Source organism: Galeopterus variegatus, unplaced genomic scaffold (assembly GCF_000696425.1).
Source record: "Galeopterus variegatus unplaced genomic scaffold, G_variegatus-3.0.2 Scaffold2564, whole genome shotgun sequence".
Classification (NCBI taxonomy): domain Eukaryota; kingdom Metazoa; phylum Chordata; class Mammalia; order Dermoptera; family Cynocephalidae; genus Galeopterus; species Galeopterus variegatus.
Window position 1 is genome coordinate 4,897 of NW_007728675.1, and position 26,177 is coordinate 31,073.

General features: G+C 42.9%; 1 protein-coding gene across 2 annotated transcripts in view; it reads left to right on the forward strand.

Annotated features, from left to right (window-relative positions):
- Nucleotides 1-14,260: 14,260 nt before the first annotated feature.
- Nucleotides 14,261-26,177, forward strand: part of CACHD1 (cache domain containing 1) — a 203,544-nt gene continuing 191,627 nt past the window's right edge. Inside the window, exon 1 of one of the 2 annotated variants that reach the window (XM_008582312.1) lies at nucleotides 14,261-14,500. In XM_008582312.1, the coding sequence (XP_008580534.1) occupies nucleotides 14,261-14,500 (240 nt within the window). The remainder of the gene's footprint in view (nucleotides 14,501-26,177) is intronic. The other variant, XM_008582313.1, reaches the window with a different exon arrangement.

Here is a 26,177-nt window from a genome sequence, read left to right on the forward strand (position 1 = left end):
CTTCACCTCCCAAACTCCTACTTATTCTCCAAGAACCAGTTCAAGACCCACCTCTCCACTGTGCTGCTATTGTGCTGGATTCCAATGAAGTATTTCTTACATGTGTGCTTTCGTTACTTTATATACCTGTCTCCCCTCCTAAACAACAGGCTCTTTGAGCACAAGAACTGGGTCTCATTCATGTTTGCTTTGTCCCAGACCCTAACCCTCAGGCACATACTAAGCACTCAATAAACATTTTATGAATGAGTAAATGCAGTCCTTGAGTAATACTAAAGAATTTGAGGTGAAGAGACTTCCCTAACCCAAAGAGGGAAAGGACCTTGAAGAAGGCTGGAACCTTTTTCTAAGGCAGAGAGAAGTTAAAGGATGTCAGTCTGCTTTGGGGAGGTATTTGGAGGATGGAGGCCACTTACTTGGGTAACATGGTGTGAAGTCATATGAACAGATTTTGTGTCCAGGCCTTCAAAAACTAACATGGTAAAATGATTAATTTTTAAAAGTGAGAAAAATCCAAAAGAGGCTCTTTTGGAGGCTCAAGCTCTTTGAAAGTTGCATGTGCAGGTAGTAGCTATGGAGTTGGACATCCTCCACTTATCACATGACCTTGGCAGGTCACATAACTTCTCTGGGCCTCAGTTATATCATTTGTAAGGAGGCAGAGAGAAGGAGAGTAGTGCCTATCTTACAAGGTGAGGAGGAAATGAGAAAATTTACCTAATGTGCTGTGTGTAATATATTAGTGTGAGTCATGGCCCGGTCAGGAAAATTGCATCTACTTCCAGATATTTAGGACAGAGGAAATTTAATGTAGGGAATTAGTTAAATGGGAGTCGGAAGAACTGAGAGCCAAAGAGATACAGGGGGGAAATCCAGAGATCAACCACAGCAGTAAGCTACTACCGTAGAGATAAAGGGAGAGGATGGTGTTGCAGAGACCAGGAGCTAAGGTCACCCAACAAGAGATGAAACCACATTTGGCAGGAACTGGAACTATGGAGGAGACACAGCTTTTGCTGGGAAGACACCACCTAAGGCAGGTAGGAGAGGAGAAATACTTTGGCCTCTTTTTCCTCTGCCCTCCTGTCTCCTGCCAGCACAACTCACTATATAAAGCCAGGACTCAATCCCTTTGCAAAAGAAAGCAAAGCAGGAGAATAGAGAGAGATGGATCTCAGAACAAACAAGCAATTCATTATCCCAATCAGTTAAGATTAGTTTTGGCCATGAGGGACAAAATTCAAAATAACAGTGACTTCGGTAAGATAGAAGCTTGTGTCTCTGTCATGTAAAAACTCAGGTAGGTGATTCAGGAGCATTGTGGCATTTTATCCTGTCGGAGACCCGGGCGTCTTCCATCTTGCTACTCCTTTGTGTGTGGCCTTGAGCTCATGGTCCAAAGTGGTGCATCTGTGTTTCAAGAGGTAGGCTGGTAGGATGGACAAAGAAAAGAGAGAGGAGCAATAGACATTGCTAAAGCAATGCTTTTTGAACTGAGTTAGGACTCACTAATGGGTCATAAAATCAATACAACAAATGGCTTTAAAAACGAAATACAATAGAAGACAGCATATACCACATAGTAAAGGTGTTTCTACCTAAAGCTTTTGTTTTAGAAATATATATGTGACTGTACGTGTGATAAGTATGTAATACAATATAAAACAGTATAAAATAATATGCATTTTTATGATAAGAATGCTATCAAAAAAGTTCAAAGCTACCATTATAAAAAAAATTTCTAGAAACTGCTCCACTTCTGTTTTATCCCATTGGCCAGAATTTAGTCACATAGCTGTACAGAATTTTAAGAAGAGCTGGGAAATGTACCCTTTGTTATAAGTAGCCATTTGCCTGGTTAAAAATTAAGGGTTTCCTTATTATAAAAGAAAGAGAGTTTCGATATTCAAGGACAACTAGGAGTCTCTACCACATATACAGTCACTGTTCTTATTTTCTGTTATTATTACTATTGATGGTTATTAGCGATTGAAAGCCATCTCACTCAGGGGGTGACTCTTGGCAGTTTAACACAGAGAGGACAAGTTTGGTGCCTGGATCCACATGGTCTGTGTGTCAATCCTGCTTTGTCATTTACTTTTCTCATCTATAAAATGGAGATGATAATGGCGTCTCCTCATCAAGTTTTTGGAAGGAATGAATGAAGATGAGGCCAATGTTTACCGGTCACGTATAGGTGATGCTGGGTGTGGATGTCAGCACCGGAGCCTAGAGGCAGAGTGTGAGGGAGGCACCGTCGTGCAGGTGCACTGTTCCCAGCCAACATCCATTCTGACGCTGATGTGGTTGTTAAATATAAGGTAAGTCACTCCTGTTCCACAGCAGCAGATGGTCCCTGGTCCAGGAGTCAGATGTCTCCCAGCAATGGGGAACAGTGGAGAACAGCAGAACTACCTGGAACTTTGAGGAAGAAGGCTGAGGGGCACTGAAAGCAACTCCCAGGGTCAAGGAGAGTTGAAGGAATAACCACTGTCCCCAGCATGTAGTGGGCCCTAGATTATTTGTTGGATGAATGAATGAATGACCAAAAGGATTATGAACTAAATGCCTTTTTGACTATGACATAAACTTATTTTTTTTTCCTGTTGTTGTGTGGCATGGAAAAGACAAGGGTTATATCAATAAGAAATCACATTTAAGTTGAATGCATTTTCTGGGCCGGCCCGTGGCTCACTCGGGAGAGTGCGGTGCTGATAACACCAAGGCCGCGGGTTCGGATCCCATATAAGGATGGCCGGTTGGCTCACTGGCTGAGCCTGGTGCTGACAACACCAAGTCAAGGGTTAAGATCCCCTTTTCAGGGGCCGGCCCGGTGGTGCACTGCTACAGTGCACCGCTTGGGAGCGTGGCGGCGCTCCCGCCGAGGGTTCGGATCCCACATACAGACCGGTTCCCGCTCACTGGCTGAGCGAGGTGCGGGCGCAACACTGAGGGTTGCAATCCGTTGCCAGACACGAAAAAAGACAAAAATGAAAAAATTAAAAAAAAAAAAAAGATCCCCTTTTCAGCAGGAAAATTGCTGTCACACTCTTCTTAAAAATACATAACTTTTTCTTTCACCTTCTGCATAATATGATTATTCTTTTAATGCTATTTAAACACCCACCATGTGCTAAGTGATAAACAGAACATGTGAATAATATTGTTTTTGCTCTCACAGTGAGGGGTAGAGAAATGGGGTAGTAAACTCAATTGAAAGGACAAAGGAGAATTTGGTGTTTTAATATTAATCTTATTGGTATAGTACTTTCAGGGAAAATTTTGAAACCTCCTTATTTGGAAATATGAAAAAAAGATTAGCCTTCTATTGGAAGGAGAAAGTAGATGGCTTAGACTAGGTTCCTTCTTCATCTCCAAGGAATATCATGTGCCAAAACCAGAGGTCACTTTAAACAGGACACCTGTCTCACATGGCCAGTTAATGCATTTATATTACTTGCCTTGTCCCTGTAAGCATTTAATATGTTATTTCTACAAACACTTAATAGCCTCCAGAATGTATTCATTCATGTATGCATTCATTCATGTATTCATTCGTGTATTCCTTAATTCAATAAATATTAAGTCCTCACTATATGCCATTTGCAGCTGAGAAGAAGAGATCTTACTTCTACAGGAAGTGACTGCCCTCTGAGAAAGACAGTCAAGAGCTAACAGTTGCAATGCGGAGTGATGACAGTGATGATGGCACAGGCTAAGGGAGCACCAAGAAGAGGCAACTACCTCTACCTGGGGTAGAGGGCGGAGTTGACAAGAAAGCTTTCCTAGGGGGAGGGGATTCCAATTGAATTTCTAAAAATAAGAATGCCTTGGCTGGGTGGAAAGGTGAGGAAAGATATTCCAAGCAGATGAGCTAAAAGAGCAAAGGCAGGGAGATGTAGGGTCAGGGGACCATAGTCACAGATTTGAGTAGCTTGTTTTGTCTGGTGCACAGGATGTCACTGCATGCTGGGAAGAGGGTGGGGGAAGAGAGAGAGATATCCAGGTCCAGACCAAGCAAGCTCTTGTGTGCTTAAGAAATTACATTTTGGGCCGGCCCGGTGGCACACTGCTACAGTGCGCCGCTTGGGAGCGCAGCGGCGCTCCCGCTGAGGGTTCGGATCCCACATACAGACCAGTTCCCGCTCACTGGCTGAGTGAGGTGCCACTGAGGGTTGCGATCCGTTGCCGGACACGAAAAAAGACAAAAAAAAAAAAAAAAAAGAAATTACATTTCATCCTGAAGATTATGTGGGATTATTGATAAATAAATCCTGGAGAAATGAAAAGACGTACTTGGGTTCAAAAAAAAAAAATAAAAGAGAATTCAAAGATGACTCTAACTTCAACCTTGACACCCTCAGGTTGCACGTGTTTATCTCCTCCCCTGAGGGGGTCAGGCAGGAAGAAGTCTTCCCAGTCAGTGCTGTGAGCTGAGAGGAAGGATGCCAGTGTTAAGATGCTCAGTGCCAGAGGGTGAATCATCCAAATGTGTCTAAGGTGACATACTGAAGTAGCAGGTCCAACAGGGCTCATCAAACCCAGGGGTACTGAGGGTGAGAATCTGGGGTCAAGAGTGGGTTTAAATGATCCAGGGAAAACTAGAGTGGTGAATAGCAGGTGAAATGAGGTCTTCTGGACTTGCTTTGGAGGCATCCATTGCATGTTTTTAGTACAATGCTAGCAAGGGCTTGCTCAGGCACTTAAGGATTCTTGACCCCTGGGGCTGTAGGGTAAAGTTACAGTGCTCAGTAAATACATTCACTGCAGTAGGAATTCTAGAATTCTCCAGTGTTGGTGGAACATCAGTACAACAGGAACACTGATCTGTAAGTGCCTAGCAATGTCTGCCTTTTGTAAAATTCCTCACTTGTAGTTACTTGTTCTTGTAGTTACTAGTTCAGTATCTGTCCCTGCCACCAAGCTGTAAGCTATAAGCTCCTAAAAGCAGGGAGTGTGCCTGTCACATCACTGCTCTCTAGTATGTAGCAAAGTCTGGCATGAGTGAGTGACAAAGAATTTTAAAATTTGAATCTGGTTTGGCCCATTTATCACTAAGTTACTCCTATACTAATTCAAGTTCAAGTCAGTTGGATGGCATTGATAAAATATAAAATTTATACCATTTAGTGTTTCTGATCCTTCAGGATGTTTTGTGGTTAAGTGTTTGTATTTTGGCTTTCATACAGACATGTTCATGGCCTCACTTTTCTGAGCATTAGTTTCCTCCTTTGCAAAATAGATTTGATCATAATACCTACCTGTTATTATGAAACAGGATTAAAAGTGATGGCCTGGATTTAAATAATAACTCCAACACATGTTACTTCTAAAACCTTGGGCAAATGACTCAGTCTCACTAAACCTCAGTTTCCTAATCTGTAAAATGGAGATGATTACATCTACTTAATACTTTCTTTATAAGGATAAAATAAAATAATCCATTTAAAACATTTAGCATAGTGCCTGCAACCTAGTGAGAGCTCAATAAATGTTAGCTATTATTATTATGACTCATGGAGTTTTAGGGATTAAATGAGATCATTACATTTAAAACATATAGCATCATGCTTAGAACCAAGTAGGCACCCAGAAAGTGTTAGCTGTTAGCATTATTTCCATATATAGTCATCGTTTCACTATGAAACTACTGCCCGTGCAATTCATTTGCTTTGTTCCATCTCTCCTATGGCAGCCTTGATATGTGGGTTCAGTCTGTCATTGCTATTTTACTTTGTGTATTTCTAAGTCTTGCCTCTCTTGGCAGTCAATAGGCGGCACAGTCCCTTGCTCACCCTATGGTTGCTTTAGTTTTGTTTATTGAAAATTTTATTACTCTGAAATAGGTTTCTAGAAAAATTTTAAACTTTGGTAAGATGGAAAGAACTATGCTGCTTGCTATATCTAATGAAGATGGAAAGAAAGTGTCAAGCTGATGGAAAGAAAGTGTCATTTGATTTCAGTATAAAGAAATGACTAACTGAGAGTCAATTCTTGCTGTTTGCTTTTTAACACACCATATGTCATGTTTAAATTGTTACTATTATGTTCATTACGAAATTGTGTGGGATCTGGTTAAAATTCTGAGCATGTTTTTATTTTTTGTTTTGTTTTGTTTTAAACAAAAACCACATCATACTTTTCCCTTAGGAATTTCAATGTCCTCTTTAGAAATACTTAGATACATTTGAGATGCTACTCAGTTTGATTAATGAATCTATGAGTAGAGATTCATTAAATCCATCCTCCACACAACTATACTGTAATCTTTCTGAAATGTCACCCCCATACTTAAAACCCTTTTTTTGGCTCCCCATTCCTCTCAGGAGAAAGTCCAAGTCCCTCAGCCAAGGACCAGGGCCTGTATCTTCACCAACAGCCTCATCTGCTGTCCCTCCTCACTTCCCACTTATGCTGTAAAAATCCCAAACTTCTTTTACTTCCTTTCTCCACATCGTATTGTTTTGGCCTTTGTACATTTTTGAATGCTTTTCTCTCCTCCAGGGATGCTTTCTATTCTATTTTTTGGCCTGACTAACCCCTACTTATCTTTGGTGACACTCCTTAGATGCCATCTCCTCTAGGGAGCCTTCTCCGACCTTCTTACTAAGTTAGCTTGAGTGCCCCTCTCATGGTACCAGGTGCATAACCACCTCTCTAGAGCTTTCCATATTATATTTGTTAATTTTAAAAATATTTCTTGAGTACTTACTATGTGGAAGACACTATTTTAGATAGGGGATATGTTGACAAAACATACCAAAAAATCATTGTTTTCATGGAGCTTACAATAAACAAAACAAGTAAGCAAATGTGTTAGATGGTGTAAGTACAATAGAGAGGTAGAGTAATGGGTGTTACAATCTTAAGTAGAATGGTTCAGAAAGGCCTCCCTCTCACATTTGAGCATAGACTAGAAGGAGGTGATGTGAGGAGAAAATTCTCTATGGGTTTTTTGCATGTCTTGTGAGCAAGGCGCTAACTGCCCTTTTGTTTTGAGCTGTATTTTCAAGGATGTTTGTTTAGTGAACAGCCTAGGCAGGAGAGATAGTGTCTCTTTTCGGAGCAAAAGGAAAATTTGCTTTCTGTCCAGTATATTAAAGATATCTCTTTGGGAGCAAAGGGCAGTTTTGTTTGCATTTTGTTATAAAAGATTTGGGTTACATAAGCGTTGGGTTCCTCTCCCTCAATGTTACCCAATGTGTGCAGGTATTGCCTGGCCCTGTTCATTTTCCCCTGTGGGGAATTGGGGCTTGGAGGACTGGCCCAAACACTGACACTCTGGCCACTGCTATTGCTGTGAGCAGGAAAGTCCTTTGTCTTTAACCCAGGAGTCTCATTTCTTCTGCTAGCACCCATGAGGTTGTGGTGGGCTAACTTGTTGGCTCGCACATTAGGTAAGGCCTCAGACCCCTCACAGTCTTGACAGTGAAATGCAGATATTTGGAGGAAGAGCATTCAGGACACAGGAAACAGCAAGTGGAAAGGCCCTGAGGCATTTGCTGGATGTAATATTATCTGTCTTGAAATTCTCTGTTTTCCTCAGTAACCATAAAGTTCTTAAAGATAACCAATCTTATCCATCTTTGTGTCCCTATCACCCAAAAAAATCATTGGTACATAGCAAATGCTCAAAAAATGTTTGTTGAAATTAACAGGAAAAAATAGTTGCCTTAGAAATAATCATGTTTCTTAGGCAGGGATCCATAATTTCCTTTCTTTTTTCTCATTCGGAAGAAAAGGCACATGACAGAGTGGCAATAGAATTGAGTTAGGAGTCAAACATACCTGTGTTTCTATCCTGTCTCTGCTGCCCATAACTTTGGTCACATTACTTAACTTTCTGAGTTTCAATTTCCCTGTGTATAAAACTGTAATAATCTTGCCTTCTCTGTTTTGACGCTAAAATGATAGGGCATAGGAAACATACTAAGAGTTCAAGAAATGATATGTTGTATGCCATATATAGCACCCAACCCATAGTAGGGTCTCTGTAACATATTTATTACTGTTATTCTATCTTTACTAGCTCCCAATTTGAAGGGAAATGGGAAATCTGATGATTTTTAAAATCAGCAGGAGGAATGTGTAAAACAGAGAGGATCTGTGTTCTAGGATTCAGACTAGACTATTAGCCGTTTCCATTTATTTAACAATAAATCACACCTGCTGAGATACGCAGTCTTGTAGGAGTTAATAAGTGAGTGTTAATTTCTGCCATTGGAGTTACCAGTTCTACTCTCCTGAGCTCCATGAGTTTACAGGTTCAATATAGTTTGCAGCCAGTTACTATTTTGAATGGGAGACCTGCCAGCAGCATTGGGTTGAGAATTTTTTGCTAACTTGGGCCTTATTTCTCTCTCAGAGCATGCAAAGAGAGTCATGGTCATATCGCATTTTGGAAATCTAAGAGTTCCTCAAAACAGTTTGACATGGAGTTTTCTGTGGTGAACATTTTGGCCAATGAGTTCCAGGAGGTGGTCTGTCACTGAAGTGCCTTTGTACCTCCCAAAATATGGCAGAGCAGCCAGTTTGATAAGGACTCTTGGTTTGTTCTTCTTTAGCAGACAGTGAACAAAATTATTAGTGCAGCTCCTTGCACAGAGTTAATGATTCATGGATTTTCCTAATTTTTTTTTCAATTATTTGGTTCAACATTTCTTGGGTTTCTACTCTGGGTCTGGAACTGTGCTGGACTCTGTGGCAGTGAACAACGCAGACACAGTCCCTGATAGGTGTTCCTCTGTAGGTGGTTGATAGACCACCCTTGAGTAACATTAAGATGGAGAAAACATTTGTAAATGGACAATGACAAGGCTGCATGCTAAGTGCTGGAACTTCTGGAGAGGGAGCAGATGATGAACAGCTGTCTAACCCGGTGACAAGCAAGGGGTACAGGAGTACTCTGGGGAGAAGATAAAGCCATCAGACAAGTGTCATGGTGGTCTATGGTCTTTAAGAAATAATTGTGACTCACTTACCAGTCTTTTCATCATTTTGTAGTTCAAATAGCTACAAAGTTGTATTAGTCCATTTCTGTTGCTTATAACAGAATACCTGAAACTGGATAATTTATAAAGAAATAAAATGTATTTCTTACAGTTCTGGAGGCTTGGAAGTTTACAGCCCAGGGTGCACATCTGGTGAAGGCTTTTTTTTTGGTGGTGACTCTACAGCAATGCAGGGTATCACATGGTGAGAATCACATGAGCAAGAGAGAACTAACCTTCTCACTCGCCCTCCTTATGAAGCCATCAGAACCACGCCCATTACTCCATGAATGGATCAATCCATTCACAAGGGCACAGTCCTCGCAATCCAATTACCTCTTAAAGGCCCCACCTTTCAAATACCATAATTGGATTTCCCATCCTCTTAGCACCGTTACAATGGGGGTCAAGCTTCAGTGAATTTTGGGGGGACATTCAATCCATAGCAACAGCCAATAGTGTCTACTCTGTAGAGAAAGAGTGATTATACTTGATCTGTAGGGTTATATCATGACAAAAGGTAGAAAAAATGAGTTTATTATTAATAGAACATGTAGACTGGATTTGGAATAAGAAAGTTCTGAAATCAAATTAGCTCTGGGTCTTGGTGATCGTGTCTGTTACAGGCCACAGGTTCTATATACTTCATTCTCTCTGCTCTCTGATCGGCTTTCTTAGCTTATTCGTGATGTTTGTTCCCTCATACTTAACTCATAGAATCATGCCCACTATTTGGAGGGAGCTTCTATGTACCAGGTACTACGCTAAGTGCTTTATATCCCTTTCACAAAAACCCTGGGTAGTATTGTTTACATTGTACAGATGAAAAAACTGTGGCTAAGAGAAGTTAAGCTTTGTAGAGATGACACAGCTAATAAGTATTTTCCTTGGTATCCAAACCCAGGTTTTCTGAGCCCAAGATCCACAGTCTTAGCTACTATACTATACAGTATGTATGTATATCCACACACACACAAGCATATACATACACATACATACATATATACATATATGTATATACACACACGTATATGGCCATCTACATAGCCATATATATACACACACAATTGTGTATGTGTGTATATACATGTACATACACAGAGATATCTGAGATAATTTATGTGTATGTATATATATACACACATACATATCAGGGCATATGTAGACATATATATACACACACACACGTGTGTGTGTAATATATGTGTTTGTAATATATATGGCTATGTATTCCCTGCTATATATATTATTGGAATCATGGCTCCTATGGTCCCCTCTCATGTCTTTTCTGTTCCAACTACCACTTCTAACTACTTCTTCCTCCTAGTATTTCCAAACTAAAATTTTTTAAAATGAAGATTTGTCCCACCTTGTCCCAGACAATCTTTTCACCACAGATTGGCTAAATCGATGACACACTCCCACCCTGGTCCAACCAGTTGCTTCCCAAGAAACAATCAAGTAGTGCTGAGGAGGGGTCAATGGGTAGGGCAATTTCACTTACGTGGACTGGAGACATTAAGAATTAGTAGTTTATCAGGCAACAAGCTTTTATTGGTCCCAGTATCCACTCATGTAAACGTTCTCTCTAACACCAGACTAGAGCTTACAAATTGGTGTTTGAAGACCAAGGTTTGCACACTGGCATCATCATCTAAAAGTTATATTACCTTGGGCAAATGACTTTATTTCTTTGAGGCTTTTCCACACCGGCAACATAGAAATAGCCATGTGTTCCTTCCTGGGTATTGAGAACAGTCTGGGTGTAGGCACTGGGCTAGACATTATAGCTCCAGGAGGCATGAGTTACCATCCTGGTGATCTTGCTTGCAGTCTAGCAGAGGTTCATAAGACTCACAGCACGGGCAGGGTTTGCTGTAAAATGCATATTCCACAACCCAACCCCACCTTCAGAGATCCTACTTCAATAGCCCTCGGATAGAGCACAGGTTTGCAATTTATTACGAGCACCCTAAGGCTACAGGTGGTCTAGACCACACTTTTGAGATTCATTAAAGAAAACAAAGCTTCCAAATGGACATTCACAATGTTGCTTGTTAAATGCTGTGGGGACATTAAGTTCTGAGAGAACCAAGAGCTTTGGAGTTGCCAGAGGAGGAACAGTAAACTCTGTGTGGATTGGTGTCAGAGAAGGCTTCACAGCATGACATATCAGCTAAGAAGGGGCCTACCAGGTGGAGAGAAGGGGAAGGCTTTTGAGACTGCCAAAAAGGTGTTTTCTGGGGGTGGTGAGGCCTTTGAGGGGCAGAGTGGTTACAATAAAGCCAGAAGGACAGACAGACCAGAGCACAAAGTGCCCTGTATGTTAAGTTTACTTCTCTGATGGGGGATCAGAGAGACATTTAGGTAATTGAGTGACAAGTTCAGACTTGACTCTTATAAAGATGATTTGGCTTCTGTGTGGAGAATAGAATGATGGGGGAGAGATGGACTACATGAAGACCCCTGAAAAGACGGTGGTCACCAGGTGAGCTGCAATGAGGAACAGAAGTCAGCCAATGAGATACAGACAGAGAGTGAGCGATGGGTGTGAGGGATGTGCAGGAAGCTGGAGGGAGGCAGAGAGCGAGGTACTTGGCTTAGAGACTGAGTGACATCCACCCAAATTTGCAGTCAGGTACAGATGTAGGTGGCATGTGGCAGTAATGAGTTTCATTCGGGTATATCTAATAGAAAAGCCAGTAAACAGTGAAAAAATGGAGATCCAGCTCAAGAAAGAGGTGGAACTTTGTTTAGAAGTATGCAGAGCTCTGGTGTTTCTGTGATCATTGAAGTCATGGGTGTGGATGAGAGTACTCAAAACAAACAGACAGGGCTGGCCGGTGGCGCACTGCTACAGTGCACCGCTTGGGAGCGCGGCGGCGCTCCCGCTGAGGGTTCGGATCCCACATACAGACCAGTTCCCGCTCACTGGCTGAGCGAGGTGCGGGCGCGACACCGAGGGTTGCGATCCCATTGCCGGTCCCGGTCCGGTACGGCGCGACACTGAGGGTTGTGATCCGTTGCCGGACACGAAAAAAAAAAGACAAAAAAAAAAACCCAAAAACAGACAAACAAAAGAAACTTAGGGTAAAAAAAGATGACGTAGGATTAGAATCCCAAGAAATAGGACATTAAGAAACACCAACATATAAAACATGGGCAATGAGGGAGAGACCATTCTGAAGGAGTTTCAAAAGGATGGTTTAGAGATGTGTGACAACATGGGGATGGTAACCTTGGAGAATCCATTACAAAACATTAATAATACTAGCTTATTATTTTTGTGCTTTTTCACTTACCATGTGGGACACATATGTTTTGTCTCACTAATTAACTATCACATACAAAGGTATAACAATAAAAAAGAGAAGTAATAAGATTGTTAACTCTAAATGTCAGCTCAATTCTGGGGATAGAAGACACACAGGTTTTTATCTTATTATTAATTCGAGAATCATTTTTTCCAGTAACCACTATGTGATTGTGTGGATGATGTGGAGGTGAAGGGATTGGTCCCCATGCTCAACAAACTCACCTTAGTTCTAGTAGGTAAAACAAACATCACAGATACTAAATGACGGTGCTGCCAAGAGTCTGATGTTCCTGTCTCAAGGGGGCATAGAGTGGATAGTGTCACAAAATGAAAATATACAATATAGCAGAAAAATCAATGGGGAATTCAGAATAGAGAAATGAGCACAATGAGGTAAAATGGGCCAAGGGAACCTTACAAGAGAAGGTGAATTTTAATGTAATATAGTGAAAGAAGTAAAAGAGAAGGTTTTTCTGTAAAATGAAAAGAGCACTAAATCCAGGTTCTAGTCATGCTACTACCTCTGCTAGGCAGCCCTGGACAAGTCCTTTAATCCCCCTAGGCGTGGCACCTACAAGCAGCAACTTCACAGCACTTGGAAGGGAGAATGACTGCTTTACACACACACACACACACACACACACACACACACACACACACACGGCATCCACCATCCACTTGTTCCAGGTGCTTCCAACAGGTGATGATTTCTCAGACAGCCTGAGCCAAAAGGAGCAAACATACAGGTTCACCTTGACCCCTTCCCTGACCCCCATGCTTCGGAAAACAGGTGTGTGCGGTGGACTGTGGTTCAGTTGTTTTTGTTTTTTGTTTTTGCTTTTGATGGGATCAGATGGTTCATTTTCAAAGAAAGACAGAAAGAACTGTGTCGTGTTTAAGAGCAAGATCCTTGGAGTAAGATTTGTGCTTAAATTCTGGATCTGCCTCTTATCCCCTGGGTGACCTTCGGCAATTTATTCCACCTCTCTAAGCCCTCAGTCTTTGTTACCTAAAAATTTGGGATAAAGATAACGCACCTCAGTAGGGATGTCGTGGGGACTAAAGGATAATGTAGATAAACCCCAGAGCACAGTGTCGGGCACACAGTAGCCGGTTACAAAAAGAAATTGTTGCTCGAACGAGGGCTAGCGATTGTGATCCATAACGTCGAAGAAAGGGAGTGGACGCACACATGGCAGTCCCCTCCTTCCCAAGTCGCTGCCAGGCAGAAAGCCAGCGTCCAAGAACTTAAAGGGACTTTCGATGGGTGGAACCTGGAACGGGTGGGACCCCGAATCTCTCGCGTGGGCGGAGGCGGTGAGAGCTGGGGTGGGTCGCTGTCCCCGGCCACGAAAAGGTCCAAGAGATCCCCTGGGCCGGGCTGGTCTCCTGCCCCAGCGTCTCGGGGGGGGCAGGTTCTGAGGCGGGAGCGAGGGAAAGAGAGGAGGGGCGACTGGGGAATTTCCCCGCCTCTCTCCCTCTTTCCATAAATCACCGCAGTCGCGGCAGCGGCCGAGCCGGGAAGTGCGCGGAGCCGGAGCGCAGCGTGGTGGCACCAGACACCTCCCTTTCCCCCACCTCTTTCTTTCTTTCTTTCAGTTGTGCGTGTGTGTGCATGTGTGTGTGTGTGTGCGCGCGCGCGAGTGTGTGTTTTAAACCTTCCCCCTCCCTCGTGGCTCGCGTGGCTGCCCCAGCCTCGCAGCCCGATTGCCGCTCCTCCTCTCCTGGTGTCGCCGCCCGCCCGCCGCCTGGCTGTGCCGGGACTCCCAGGAAGCGAAAGCCGCGCGGCTCGCAGCTCCGCCTGTCAGCCCCGCGGTCCGCGCGCCCCCGGCCTGCAGGCGCCGCCGAGGCAGTGCGGGAGCCGGGCTCTCCAGGACCGCTCGGGCGGCCGCTTCCTCCCCCGCCCGCCGCTGCAGCCCGGCGATGGGGGCCGCCCACGCTCCCGCGCTGCGGCATGGCCCGCGAGCCGGACGAAGAGGAGACGGCGGGGGCGGCCGCCCTGGCCCGCCGCTGTCCGGGCTCGCCTGGCCGGGCCGGGGCACTGCGGCTGCCCCTCTGGCTGCTCTGCCTGGTCGCGTGCTGGCTCCTGGGCGCTGTGGCCAACGCCGACTTCTCCATCCTGGACGAGGCGCAAGTGCTGGCGAGCCAGATGCGGAGGTTGGCGGCCGAGGAGCTGGGGGTCGTCACCATGCAGGTAGGTGGCCCGCTTCGCGTCCCCGAACTTGCCAGGCATCCTGCCTTTCTCCTCTTTGCAGAGCCTGTCCCATTCTCTGGTTCAGGTCCCCTGGACCGTACACCGACCCCTCTTGCGTGCACAGAGCCCCCTTTCCTGACGGATCCCTCCTTCCTCTGCACAGACTCCCTGATTACGCACCCAACTCCTCTTCTATGCACTCCCCTGCCCCTCCCTTTCTCCTCTGCAGAATCCCCTGCCCTTAGCACGGAACCCACTTTCCCCCACCCGCACAGCCTCCTCTTCTGAGCACCAGCTCCTTTATCTCGGCGAGGATACTCCGGTTGCCTCTTACCTCCTTCCCCAATTTGCACACATTTCCCCTGTGTTTTCATCCCGCCACCCCTGCAAACTCCCCTTCCCTCTTTGTGTCCCCATCCCGGGGCAGTCGGCCCCGCCTGGCTCCAAAGATTTTCAGAGGGGCCCACTCCAGCCCTTTGACCACCTCCTCGTGTCCCCCCGTGTCGAAGTCCACCGATGGGCGCCGGGAGAGAAGGCACCACAAGCGTACGCAGCTGCTCCAGGGCCACCCTGGGTCCCGGCGGAGAACGGCCCCCAGAGTGGGCTCCGTGCTCCCTTTCCCCGCCCCGGTGGGTTGGGGGAGGGGCTGGCCTGGTAGATTCCCGACTCTGGTCAGGGTGGGAGAGTCTTTTTGTTGCTTTCCGCTTTTGCTCTTGCTGGACGCATGTTGTCCGCTGTATGATATTTGTCTTGTGTGTGCCTTTTTGAGGGGAGGAAAAAGAATGAATAAGGTTCCCATTTCTCCAGATTGTTTACCTCGTCCGTCTTCCCCAGGAAAGGAAGGGGGACTTACGGAAAAATTGCCCGCAGCTAATAAGGAAACCTGATGATGTTCCTCATAATCAACAGTAGTAAAAATTGCTAAACAGCAACCACCTAGAGATTCTATCCCGCCGTGATTTTAATCTACTTGGCCGAAAAGGCCCACTTGATTAGGAGAAGTTGAGATGACACTGTGAGTCAGAAACCTCTGATATAACATTCTTATGTAGAATAACACCATTCTCTTATACATTCTAATAACAAAATAGTGACGAGTGTGGTCTTCGAAAGCCTTAAGTGCAAAGAATATGTTCCTGGAATAGATTTCTGATTTCCATCCTACTGTGACCACCCACCCCTTCCACCTCCCGCCGCCGGGAGAGGTGTTTTGAGTCACTGTGGAATTCAGGTTTCTGACGTCTTTTTTTTTTTTTTTTTTTTTTTTTTTTAACACCCTTACCCTCACCCCAGTCTCCTCTGAAGAGGATACAGTTTGAAGATTGGGATTTTTTTTTTTTCAAGGGTGAGGCGAGGCTGAGGAGTAGATGGTTTGCTTGAAAGGTAATTTTACTTTTTTTGCAGACACTTGGCTCTGAAGTGCAATAGAGTCAGATTTTCTTCATTTGCATAATAATAGACAAGCTTTAAAAATACATAATTTAACTATCCCTTTCTATGCAGATCTCTCAGGTTCAAATTCAGTTATAATATTTTCCATACGTATTTTCTGATTTCTGATTATTGCTGAGTGCTTAGGAGAGAAGTGACTTTGGGGGGAGACAGAAAACTAGGATTTTCTTTCCAGTGGTGAATATTTAAATACAGAGCACGAACAGAATTGTATTTTTGTGTAGAGGCACCTCTTTTAATAAAGGAAATTTAACGTATTGCAATTTTCGTCTATGCTTGTAGGATTAGTAGAGATATGCTACCTTCACCCCATCACTAGGGCTGGACGAGGGTTCTTGGGGGGCTTTTCCCCCCTTCCCCATGTAAGCTAAGGACTTGCTTTTTCTAAGATGCTGACAGCCGTTTTACTGTTTCTCACCCGGTCCTTGACAAAAGGTGAAATCGGATCCTAACACATTGTCATTCAGGTAGGGATCCAAAGCAAATGTAGTTTTAAAAGGCTTCCCTGTTGAAAAGGAGACACTTTAGAAAAAAAGCTCTGAACTGTGGGGGGTTTGTGCCCAAACGGCCCTTTATCTCCTCCCAACTGGCCTCGTTCTAACACCTTTGCACCTCATTGTGGAAACCGACCTCCTGCGGACGGGGTTTTGTCTGGCAAAATGTGAAGTGGCTTCTCTCCTTTTTTGAAAGGAGACACACATACTGTATTTAAATTCCTCTTCTTGAGCTGTATATTGATCTGCCACTTGCCTCTTTGTGGGAAAATTGGGGGAAAGAGTCTTTTTAAAATTTAGACTGCCAGCTTTTGAGGGGAATACTTGTAAAGAATAAAATCTGAATGCACGTTAGATTTCTGGCCCTTAGAACAAAGATTTTGAGCCTCACAGCCTCCTCTGTAAACCGTTGGGATTTGTTCAGTGGGTCTGAAATTACGTGGGTTTAGTTACCTGAAGTGCAGATTATGTAGTTCTTCCTTTCAGAATGCTGGATTTTACAGATGTAGAGCTAATCTGTTGTTCAGAGATAGGTAGCCTCGTGTGGGTGTTAAGGTGAGCTGGGTCAGACTTCCATACAAACATGGTGGCGTGGGGAGGGGAAAGGTTTTGTCTCTTTGCAGGAGAAGAATGTCTTCCCTCACTTAATGGATTGACTGCTTTCATTTGACTTGACATTTTTGGGAAGAGTACAGGCCTTTCAGGGCAGCATCTCATTTTATGAGCAACTTTCTTTATGTCAATTTGTATATAAAAAGCCAATTTTCAGAATTTTAAGTTGCTTCTGCTGCTGAAATTCTCCAAAGACAATTTCTAATTTTGAGAAATTGTCAAGTAGCCCTCAAACTAGGCCTGTTGTTTTTGGCATTTCAAATGGCCCGTACTGCTCACAGGGGGTCACAAGGGGTACATTTACAAAAATGAAACCTGGCCTTCTTTCAGAACTATAGTTTCTCATGACATAGTTTTTGTGCTTGCTGATAAGGAACACAGTTTGAAAAGCGGTCCATCTTTTAAATTTTTTTGAAAAAGTTTTCTAATGGAGGCTGCCTACCTATCTTTTTTGGTTATTCCTTTTTATAATGAAAAAAATTTTTTAAATCTTTAAATGATGCGTGCCAACCAATTTTGCCAGTGCCCTGGGAAAGCTGCCACTGAATACTGCCCCCCTGGCAGCAAGCATCATACATCATGGATAAAAGTCAAAAACCTAATCATCGTCTCCTCAGGGGTCTGGCAGAGTGAAGCCATCAACACTGCGGTCTGGGGAGCAGTGAGTGGCTGTGTCCAGGGAGACTTGTTTCTGCTATTCATTTATGCAACAAGTTTTTATCAAGCAGCAGTATTGAGTGCAAAGAACCCCACCTTAGGTATCTGGAGATCTGGGTTCCAGCTCTGACACTTCCAAGTTGGGTAATTTTGTCTGTAAAATTGGGGATGATGATTCTTTTAGAGATTTGTTTTGTGGACTTAATGGAAATAGTGCATGTGAAGGCACCTGTGAATACTAAGCTTGCACTGAGAAACGTTGATGGATGTGGTTATTCTTAAATGGAGAGCTAATTATTGAAAGCTTACTGAGCACCGAGCTCTATGCTAGGTGTTCAGAGGGTTTACAAAGAGGTATTCCAGCACAGCTCCTTAAGGAGTTTACATTCTGGAGGAGGAGGTAAGATTGCACAGGTAAAATAGTCAAGCAACAATGCCTGCTTGTAGAAGGCATATCTGGCTGTGGGAGCCATTTCACCAGGCACTTATAAGGCCCATTTAACATTATATGACAATATGGGCTTCCTAACAGCAAGGCCTGGCACAGGGCCAGTGTGCCCGCCTTGATGTTAGCTCTGACACAGTTCTGCTGGGCTGGGCACACTCACTAGGAACTTGGCAGACATACCAGCAGGTTGGTCAGACAGCTGCTGTATGGGGGAGGAGGGTGTAGTGGGGGATGGTGTGGGGGGGACTGAGAGGGAGGGAGGAGGAGGGTTCCTTCCAACTGGGGCAGAAGAAATACTAGAAGCACAAACAGGAGCTTTAACTAAAATTTAAGAAAGAGCAGCAGCCAGGATCAATGTAACTTCAGGAACTGAAGGCCTAGCTGGGGAAGAGGTGTCAGCTGAAAATATGGAGCAATGTTGTAAATAGTGACTGCAGCTGAAAGTGAAAGGGCAAGTCTTCCTCGTGTGCAGTAAAACAACAATGCATATATTCACCGTTCGTTTTTGCATATATCCAACAAACTTTTGGAGGGGTCTTGAGTTAGACTAAGCTGGTGATGAAAGGTGACTATAGCTTGGTAGATGCCCTGAATCTCTCAACTAATGATGAAAATAGACACAAAAAGAGGCATTATGATACAGGTGGTGAGCAAGAGGTATAGAGGCATTAGAATGCAGTGGGTTGGTGAAATGGTAGAGAGAGGAACAGGGTACTATGGGAGCACAGTAGTGTTGCCTAAGCCCCTTTGGTGAAGTCAGAGAGGTCAGCTATTTCTCCCTTGGCCTTTTCAGTGAAATGTCCACACACAGAAGCCAGTCCTGAAAGCATCAGCAGCAGCCTCAGATGTGAAGGGTAACCAGATCAGTAGTTCATCAGACATTTCTAATTCCCTTTTGGTGACACTGGACAAGGTAGCTGATGAATCCTGAACTCCTGAACCGAAGGGTGGCTCTGACACTTGTGTCCCTTCAGATGGTTCCTATGACTTATCTCATTTCTTTGGCAATTACTCTGGAGCTTCTGTGGTTATTGGACATAAACATCATGGTGGTGGCTCAACTATAACTGGAAGCTATTTGCAGTCATGTTTAGGTAAGGTTTGTATTTTTCCCTAAATCATGTGCATCATACCAGGAATGGCCTAGTTTAGAATGATTTGAATGTGCACTTACACAATGTAGAATGTTCTAAGGGGAAAAAAATCACCTGTATTTGTCAATAATGCGGTTTGATTCTATGCCCTGTGTACAAAGCAAGTCTTAGTGGGAAAACTGCTGTGTTGCTTTCTTCTGAGATTATATACCTGGAGTAGAAGAGAACTGACCATGGAGAGATGTCTCTGAGTTGAACTGGTACGAATGAGCCCAAGAAAAAGCATGCTGAGAGGCTTGTGATGGACTGTTTCTGTTATACTTAGTACTTCCTCCACTTCCTCCTCACTAATGCTGTCTTAGCTAGCCTTGTCCCTTGAGCTTATAATGTTTTCCCTGCCAATTGTACTTGAGTCTGGAAGGACTTGGGGGAGGGAAGGGAGATGGTTTCACACTTTATAACATGTTGATGCTATTTCTGGTTGCTGCTTGAGGAGTTCCTTCCTTGAGCTTAAGGGGATGAGCAGGCAGGAACCTTGCAAAACGCTGGAATTCTGGTATTAGGTGGAGTGGGATTTATTTTGGATCTGCTTGGATCTGGTGTAAGAATTTATTGAAATTCAAAACGTGAAGGGACAACAATTTTGACCCAGCTAGTTATTAACTATGGAACTCCAGCATGTTAGTAAATCATTCTGAATTTTAGTGTCTTCATGCTTCATGTGGTTAATAGGGAGACATATATTTTAAAAGATAACAAAGTGTCTAGCACAGGGCCTAACATAGGAGCAGTCAGAAAACAAAATATAAACATGGGAGCAGTCTGTTTAGTGCTAGGGCACAGAACCTGGAAGGAAGCAAACATGTAGCTCCTGAGCCTGAATGAAACCAAAATCTAATCTTCAGAACCTGCAGATTTCAATGTGGTCATTCCTCTGTCTCGGGTTTCTAGGGTATGCGTGGTGCACAGACCTTAGGGATATGATGTAAAACCATCCTTTGGGGTTTCTGAAAAAATACATCTGCTATTCATAGTTATTTATTTACTTTTACATTTTTTATTACAAAGATTTTAAAAAATATATAAAACTAAAGAAAATAGTGTAAGCATACCCACATACCACTCACCCAGTTTCTCCAGTTATCAACTGCAGTCGGGCTGGTTTCTCCTCTACTTCTGTCTCCACCTGCTCTTCCCCTTCCCCCAGATTATTTTGAAGCATATTCCAGACATCACATAATTTTATCCACAACATTTTTTATTACATTCTATTTAATTTTCATTTTTTTGTTTTATACTATACATAATTTAATGGGAAAATAGTATATAGAATTTGCACTTGACAAATAAATGAAAATATTTTGGAGGGCATATACTTAAAATTTTTTATGGTGATGTGCCTGAATAAAATCATTGCTGTGCCCTAGACCTTTACAAATGGCTAGTACCTTTGCCCAGCAACCTCCTCAGCCTTCCAGACATAATGCCAGGGACGCTCCTCTAAGTCTCTCCCTGATTGTGCCTTCTGGCCCTCATTTTCATGCCTGGCTCTCCCAATGGGCTGTGAGGTTCGTTGTTTCTTGGAGGCCAGCATACAGTCTAGGCACATGTATTTGACTGATGTAGCACGAACTATGTCTGCTTGCTTCTGTTCTCTCCCCCTTCCAGAAGAGGCAAGAGTGAGAAAAGGACAAGGCAAGATAAGCTGTAAGTGGGAGAGAGGGGAGGACTGAAGAGGAAGAGCTGGACTATGTACATATTTGTCTTCTGCTCAGTCTGTCAGCAAATGTTCACTGGGGGCCTCACTGCAGGACTGGAGGCTGAGAGAGTGCAGGAGTAATACAGGCATCCAGTGTCTTCCCCTGAGAGCTCCTGTCTTATCAGTGAGGCTAAACCAACTTGGATGGTTCATGACAGTATAGAAAGAAATGCTAAAATATGGGATCTAGAGCACACCCGGGATTGCTACTAATGTTTGCAGGGTTCAGTTCGACATAATTAGTGAAGCGGGCCAGATGTAGGGCAGTAGGAAGTGGTGGTGGATGTGGTCAGTTGGCACATGCCAGGGCTGACACAGGGCAGGCACTACTCAGCTCCTAGGATTGTTGCCCAGTGGCGATGTGGGTCCAGTGTTGTCACATCACTTTGTTTTTCAGGAGAAGCTGGGTATCTGGTTTTTATATAAAATCTCTTAATTCTTAAAGTGTTGGCAACTAATATGGATTTTAAAAAATACAATAATACTGTGTGAGCCAAAGCAAACACGTCTGCAGGCCAGATCAGGCCAGAGGCCACCAATTTGCAGTGTCTGGGTTAGAATTATGCAGTGGGTTCTGGGAAATAAAACCAGTGCTTGTGTGCAGGTTATGAAGAAGTGAATTCCTATGTAATATAAAGGGGAATTTTCTGCTGGAAGAGTTCTAAAATGGATTGCCTTGGAAGGTGAGCTCCTTGTCATTGTAATTACTTCCCCAAATATTTATCAAATGTTAATTTTGTGCCAGGACTATGTTAGGCCTGAAATATCCATCATTAATTTCACTGTGATGAATGTTATGAAAGAGGAGTTTCCAGATCCTTGGAGAAAGTATGTCAAGGATATTAACCTATTTGGGGATGAGAAGGGATTCTGGAAGCCCTCCCCAAGAAAGTGGAACGTATAGGAGTTCATTAGTCAGAGTGTAGTTCCCAGAAGGCTCCTTGTTGAGGTAAAGCATAGCTTGGAATAGTGAAGCATCACTCCCCCTTTGAGGAACAGAAAGATGGCAATAAGCTTTGCAGTTTAGAGAGCTAGAGGGAAGAAAGAACACAAAAAGAGGTTGGAGAAGTAGGCAGAGGTCAAGTGGTAGGATTCTTGGATCCTTGATGTCAGTCAAGACTTGGATAGGGCAGGTGTTAACAGAACACCTGACTCACACTGGCTTGAACAAGAAAGAAACATAGGACCCTATACAATTAAATGGTCTCCGGTAGATCTTTGGGCAGGGCTATATTAGGGCTCTGAGGACATGGCCAGCACACTCTTTGCATGCCTACCTTCTTAAATAGGTCTGCCCTCTGTTTCAACATGACTAACAGTAGTTCCCTGATGTTTGAGTTGGGAACTAGCTGCTGCTTGTGCCTGAGTCCCTTGTATTTGGAGACGGTATGCTCTGGGGAGAGGAAACAAGAAACTGGAGAAAGCTTTGGAACCTAGAAAACTCAGCAGAGTGATGTAGGATTCTAACACTGTTAGCAGCCACCAGCTGCCAGGGCCTGCTCCATTTCTGGATTCTGCCTCCCCAAGTCTACTTCCCAGGAGGGCCTGCTAGGTGGTCTCCCCATTTCTGGCCCCAAAATAGGCTGTTCACTATGGTCTGTCCTGAAGGGTTGTGCAAATCCAGGCCTAGTAGGCCTGACCTTGATATTCTCTTTCTCCCTGACCTCTCAGATCCATAGATCATGGATGCCATAAGAACTGGGAAGAACTAGAGAGATTGTCAAATCTCCCTTCCTCATTTTACAGATGACTTATTTTACAGAAACTGAGGCCCACTGGGGAAGTGGCTCTCTGGAGATTACACCAGTAACAAGTGGTAGATTGAGAACTCAAGTCTGTCTTACATTTCTTGCTTTTTGACCCTTTTCATGATGTTAAGGGAGCCCGATTTTTCCATTACTTTAAAATGGAAAAGTAAACTTAATAGTATACATACATTTTTTGAAAAGAAAGCTTGGCTTAATTATTTTATGGCTGAGAACTTAAAGCTGATGGTCTAATTTGACAGCTGACTAGATTTTTAATTTTAAATTGTTACTTAAGTACCTAGAAGTCAGTGAGCCATTGAAGAAAGTTCCAAAATTCTAACATTTACTAGGATGCTGTTAGATTTAAAAAAAAAAAAGAGCAAATTTAAGTGGTCAATAACTATTTATCATTGTGACCCTGTACCACCAAAGTAATCTTTTATTAGGTAGATTATATAATAAAAACTTTACAGGAGGAACAACTTTGGCTGTTCAGTGTTTATGTTTAAGTCACAGAAGAAAATTCCACCTGTAATTTTCAGGCCAAGTTCTATTTTGAAATTGGTTGTCGTGGCCTGCATTTCTGTCTCTAGTCATTATAGTCATTAGGAATATGAAATTCTTTTATGATTTTTTTATTTTTGGGGAATATTGCAATAGTATTATTACTTTGGAGGAGTTGTTTATTTGATTTGATGATGAAACAAAATCAATGTCATTTGAATACCTCTTTACCTTGCCCTCTTTTTTCTGAGTTCAAAAGTAGTTTTTATCTGCTTTAGATTTAGGTAGTCAAATGATTTTTGAGTTAATTACAGTTTGAAAAGTTCCAACACCTAAAATACCAGAGTGGATCAACTGAAAGGTAGCTTATGGTCCATATTTCCCTGGAAATAGTATGCTTTATTATAATTGTAGAGTAGAAGCCAGTGGAGTAAATTCTTATCTTGTACGTGATAATGTCTTGGTTCTCTTCCAACCATAAGTTATTTTAAAGATGCAGTCGAAGCCCAAGACTGCAGCACTTTTTTCTTGATTCCCCTTGGATTTTTTTTTTTAATTTTATTTTTGCACGGAATATTTTAAAAGATACTTTGAGCCCTGGTAGAAGGAGAGTGAAAATCGGCAAGCCAGTGAGAATGAATCTGAATTTTTAATTAGGCTTTGACTTGTTTCTTCAAAGTGTGGAGACATCATTAGTGATGTAAGTCTTGTTGCATTAGCAGAGACTGACATTTTACTTCAAACACAGAGAGTGCAGCTGTCCTGTGCAGATAAAAGTTGCCAAGTGCAGAATAGCAAGGTGGATTGGTAGATAATTAGCTGTCCCACATTACTGCAGTGTGGAAGAAGCCTGCCAGTCATGGGCAGGAAGGAGGAATTATTAGCAGGAGAAAATCCAAGTGTCATAAAGCAATTTGGAATCACTTCAGCTGTGGCAGAGCTGATAAGACGTATGTGGAAGAAACAACATAAACTGAGTCTAGTATATGATGGCCAACTTTTTCTTTCTTTCTTTTAAAAAAAAATCTTAATCCAAAAGAGGAATGGCCAGAAATTAATGATCCATAAATACACTGAAGTACAGATTCATCAGTCTGCCCCGACTCTGTGTATAAAATAATTAGCCAGCTTAAAATAGTCTTCATATTTCCATGTTATTTGAAAATAAAATGAGGATTCGATATAGGGAAAAAAGAATCACAGAGAAGCTATAAAGCCTGGCAACTACTGTGCTGTGTACAACCACGCAAAGATATTTAAGAAGAAATTTTGAAGCATAACATCGCTATTATATGACTATATAGCATTTATAAATGGTTTGAGGATATTTTTCTGTCATATTAGTGGTGGAATACATGTGTGCATTTAACATTTTTAAAGTTTTTCTGTGATCATCACATTTGTCTCTGAGAAATTAGAGGTATAGAAAGACCTGTTGGATTTCTTGTCCATTCCCAATCACATGAAACCTCAAGGGACTTTTTTGTCTACTTGGATTGCTCCCTGTGCCTCTGCCAAGATACTGGCCTCCTTTGTCCTAATTCCATCCGCTTTTATTGATTGACTTTCTCTCAGACCAGTGCCTCCTGAAGCAGCCCAGAGACAGGAGGTGCTGGATTGGGTCGGGCGCCATGTTCTGCTTGGTGGTATCTTTTACAGGAGGAGAGTTGTGTGCTTTTTCCTGCTTGTTCTGCCTTTTCCCTAGGGGACTGTTAGTCACAGCATTGTTGCTTGCTGCTTTGGGTGATTTGGGGGAGAAAACCTGGAGAACTGAGTTTTTTGTTTAATTGTAGTGTTGGCTATTTGATCCACAGTTGGCTTCACTGACCTTCCTGGGAAATGGGGAAATTAGCCCCTTCTGTAGTCTTAGGGGTGACTAGACTGTATGCTCATGGTAAACCAATAACATTTATTTTGGGTGTTTTAAGTTTAAGATCTCTTCAGATAGTGTATATTGAGATGGGCATAAAAGAAGCCTGGAAACTTTTATTTGCATGTATGTATATTCAGATAATAAATGTGGGCAAGAGTTGCAAACAGTAAAGCATTGCAGAGATGAGAGTATTTAGAGTATGAGCTCCTGCAGGAAAGAGCCAGGCTTATTCATCTGTATAGTCCTGGTCTGGTTAGCACAGTCTATGAGGGCTCAGAAAATGTCTCGACCACAAAAATTGCCCAGCAGTCTTTAAATGGTAGAATTTACAATTTTCTAATAGTTACTATTCCAAATTTAGCTTTTACTGCTATGTTTAATGTGTCAGTTTCACTACTTACTCTAGATTTACTGTGAAATGTCTTGAACCTTTCCTTGCTACTAAAGATTAAAAATGTGCCAGGTGAGTGGAAGTTAGACCCGAAGTAGACACTAAGTAGACTCTATGTATTAGTTGGTTCTGATGTTTAATTTATTCATGGTAGAGAAAGTTGGGCTACATGTAGGAATATAAAAAATGCAAAAATGTGTGCATACTTGCAAATTATGTACTTGGCGCTACTTTATCCTAGAGGTTAGAATTCATTAGTTAATTCACTAACAAATATTTGTTGAGCACACATACTATGTGCCAGATACTATTCTTGGTTTTGAGTTTAAGTTGTTGAAAAAAGAGATACATGGTTCCTACTCTTATGGAGTATAAAGCCTGCTACGGGAAATAGGCATTAAACAAATAATCATATAAATAAATATAAATTGTAAATTTTCAGTAGCGTTATGAAGGAAACATGGGGCTTTTAGAAAGAGTACCAAGAGAATCTGTTTAAAATGTAAATCCAGGGGCCGGCCCGGTGGCGCACTGGATAGTGCGCCACTTGGGAAGCGCGGCGGCGCTCCCGCCCGAGGGTTCAGATCCCACATGTGGACCAGTGCCCGCTCACTGGCTGAGCGAGGCGCGGGAGCAACACCGAGG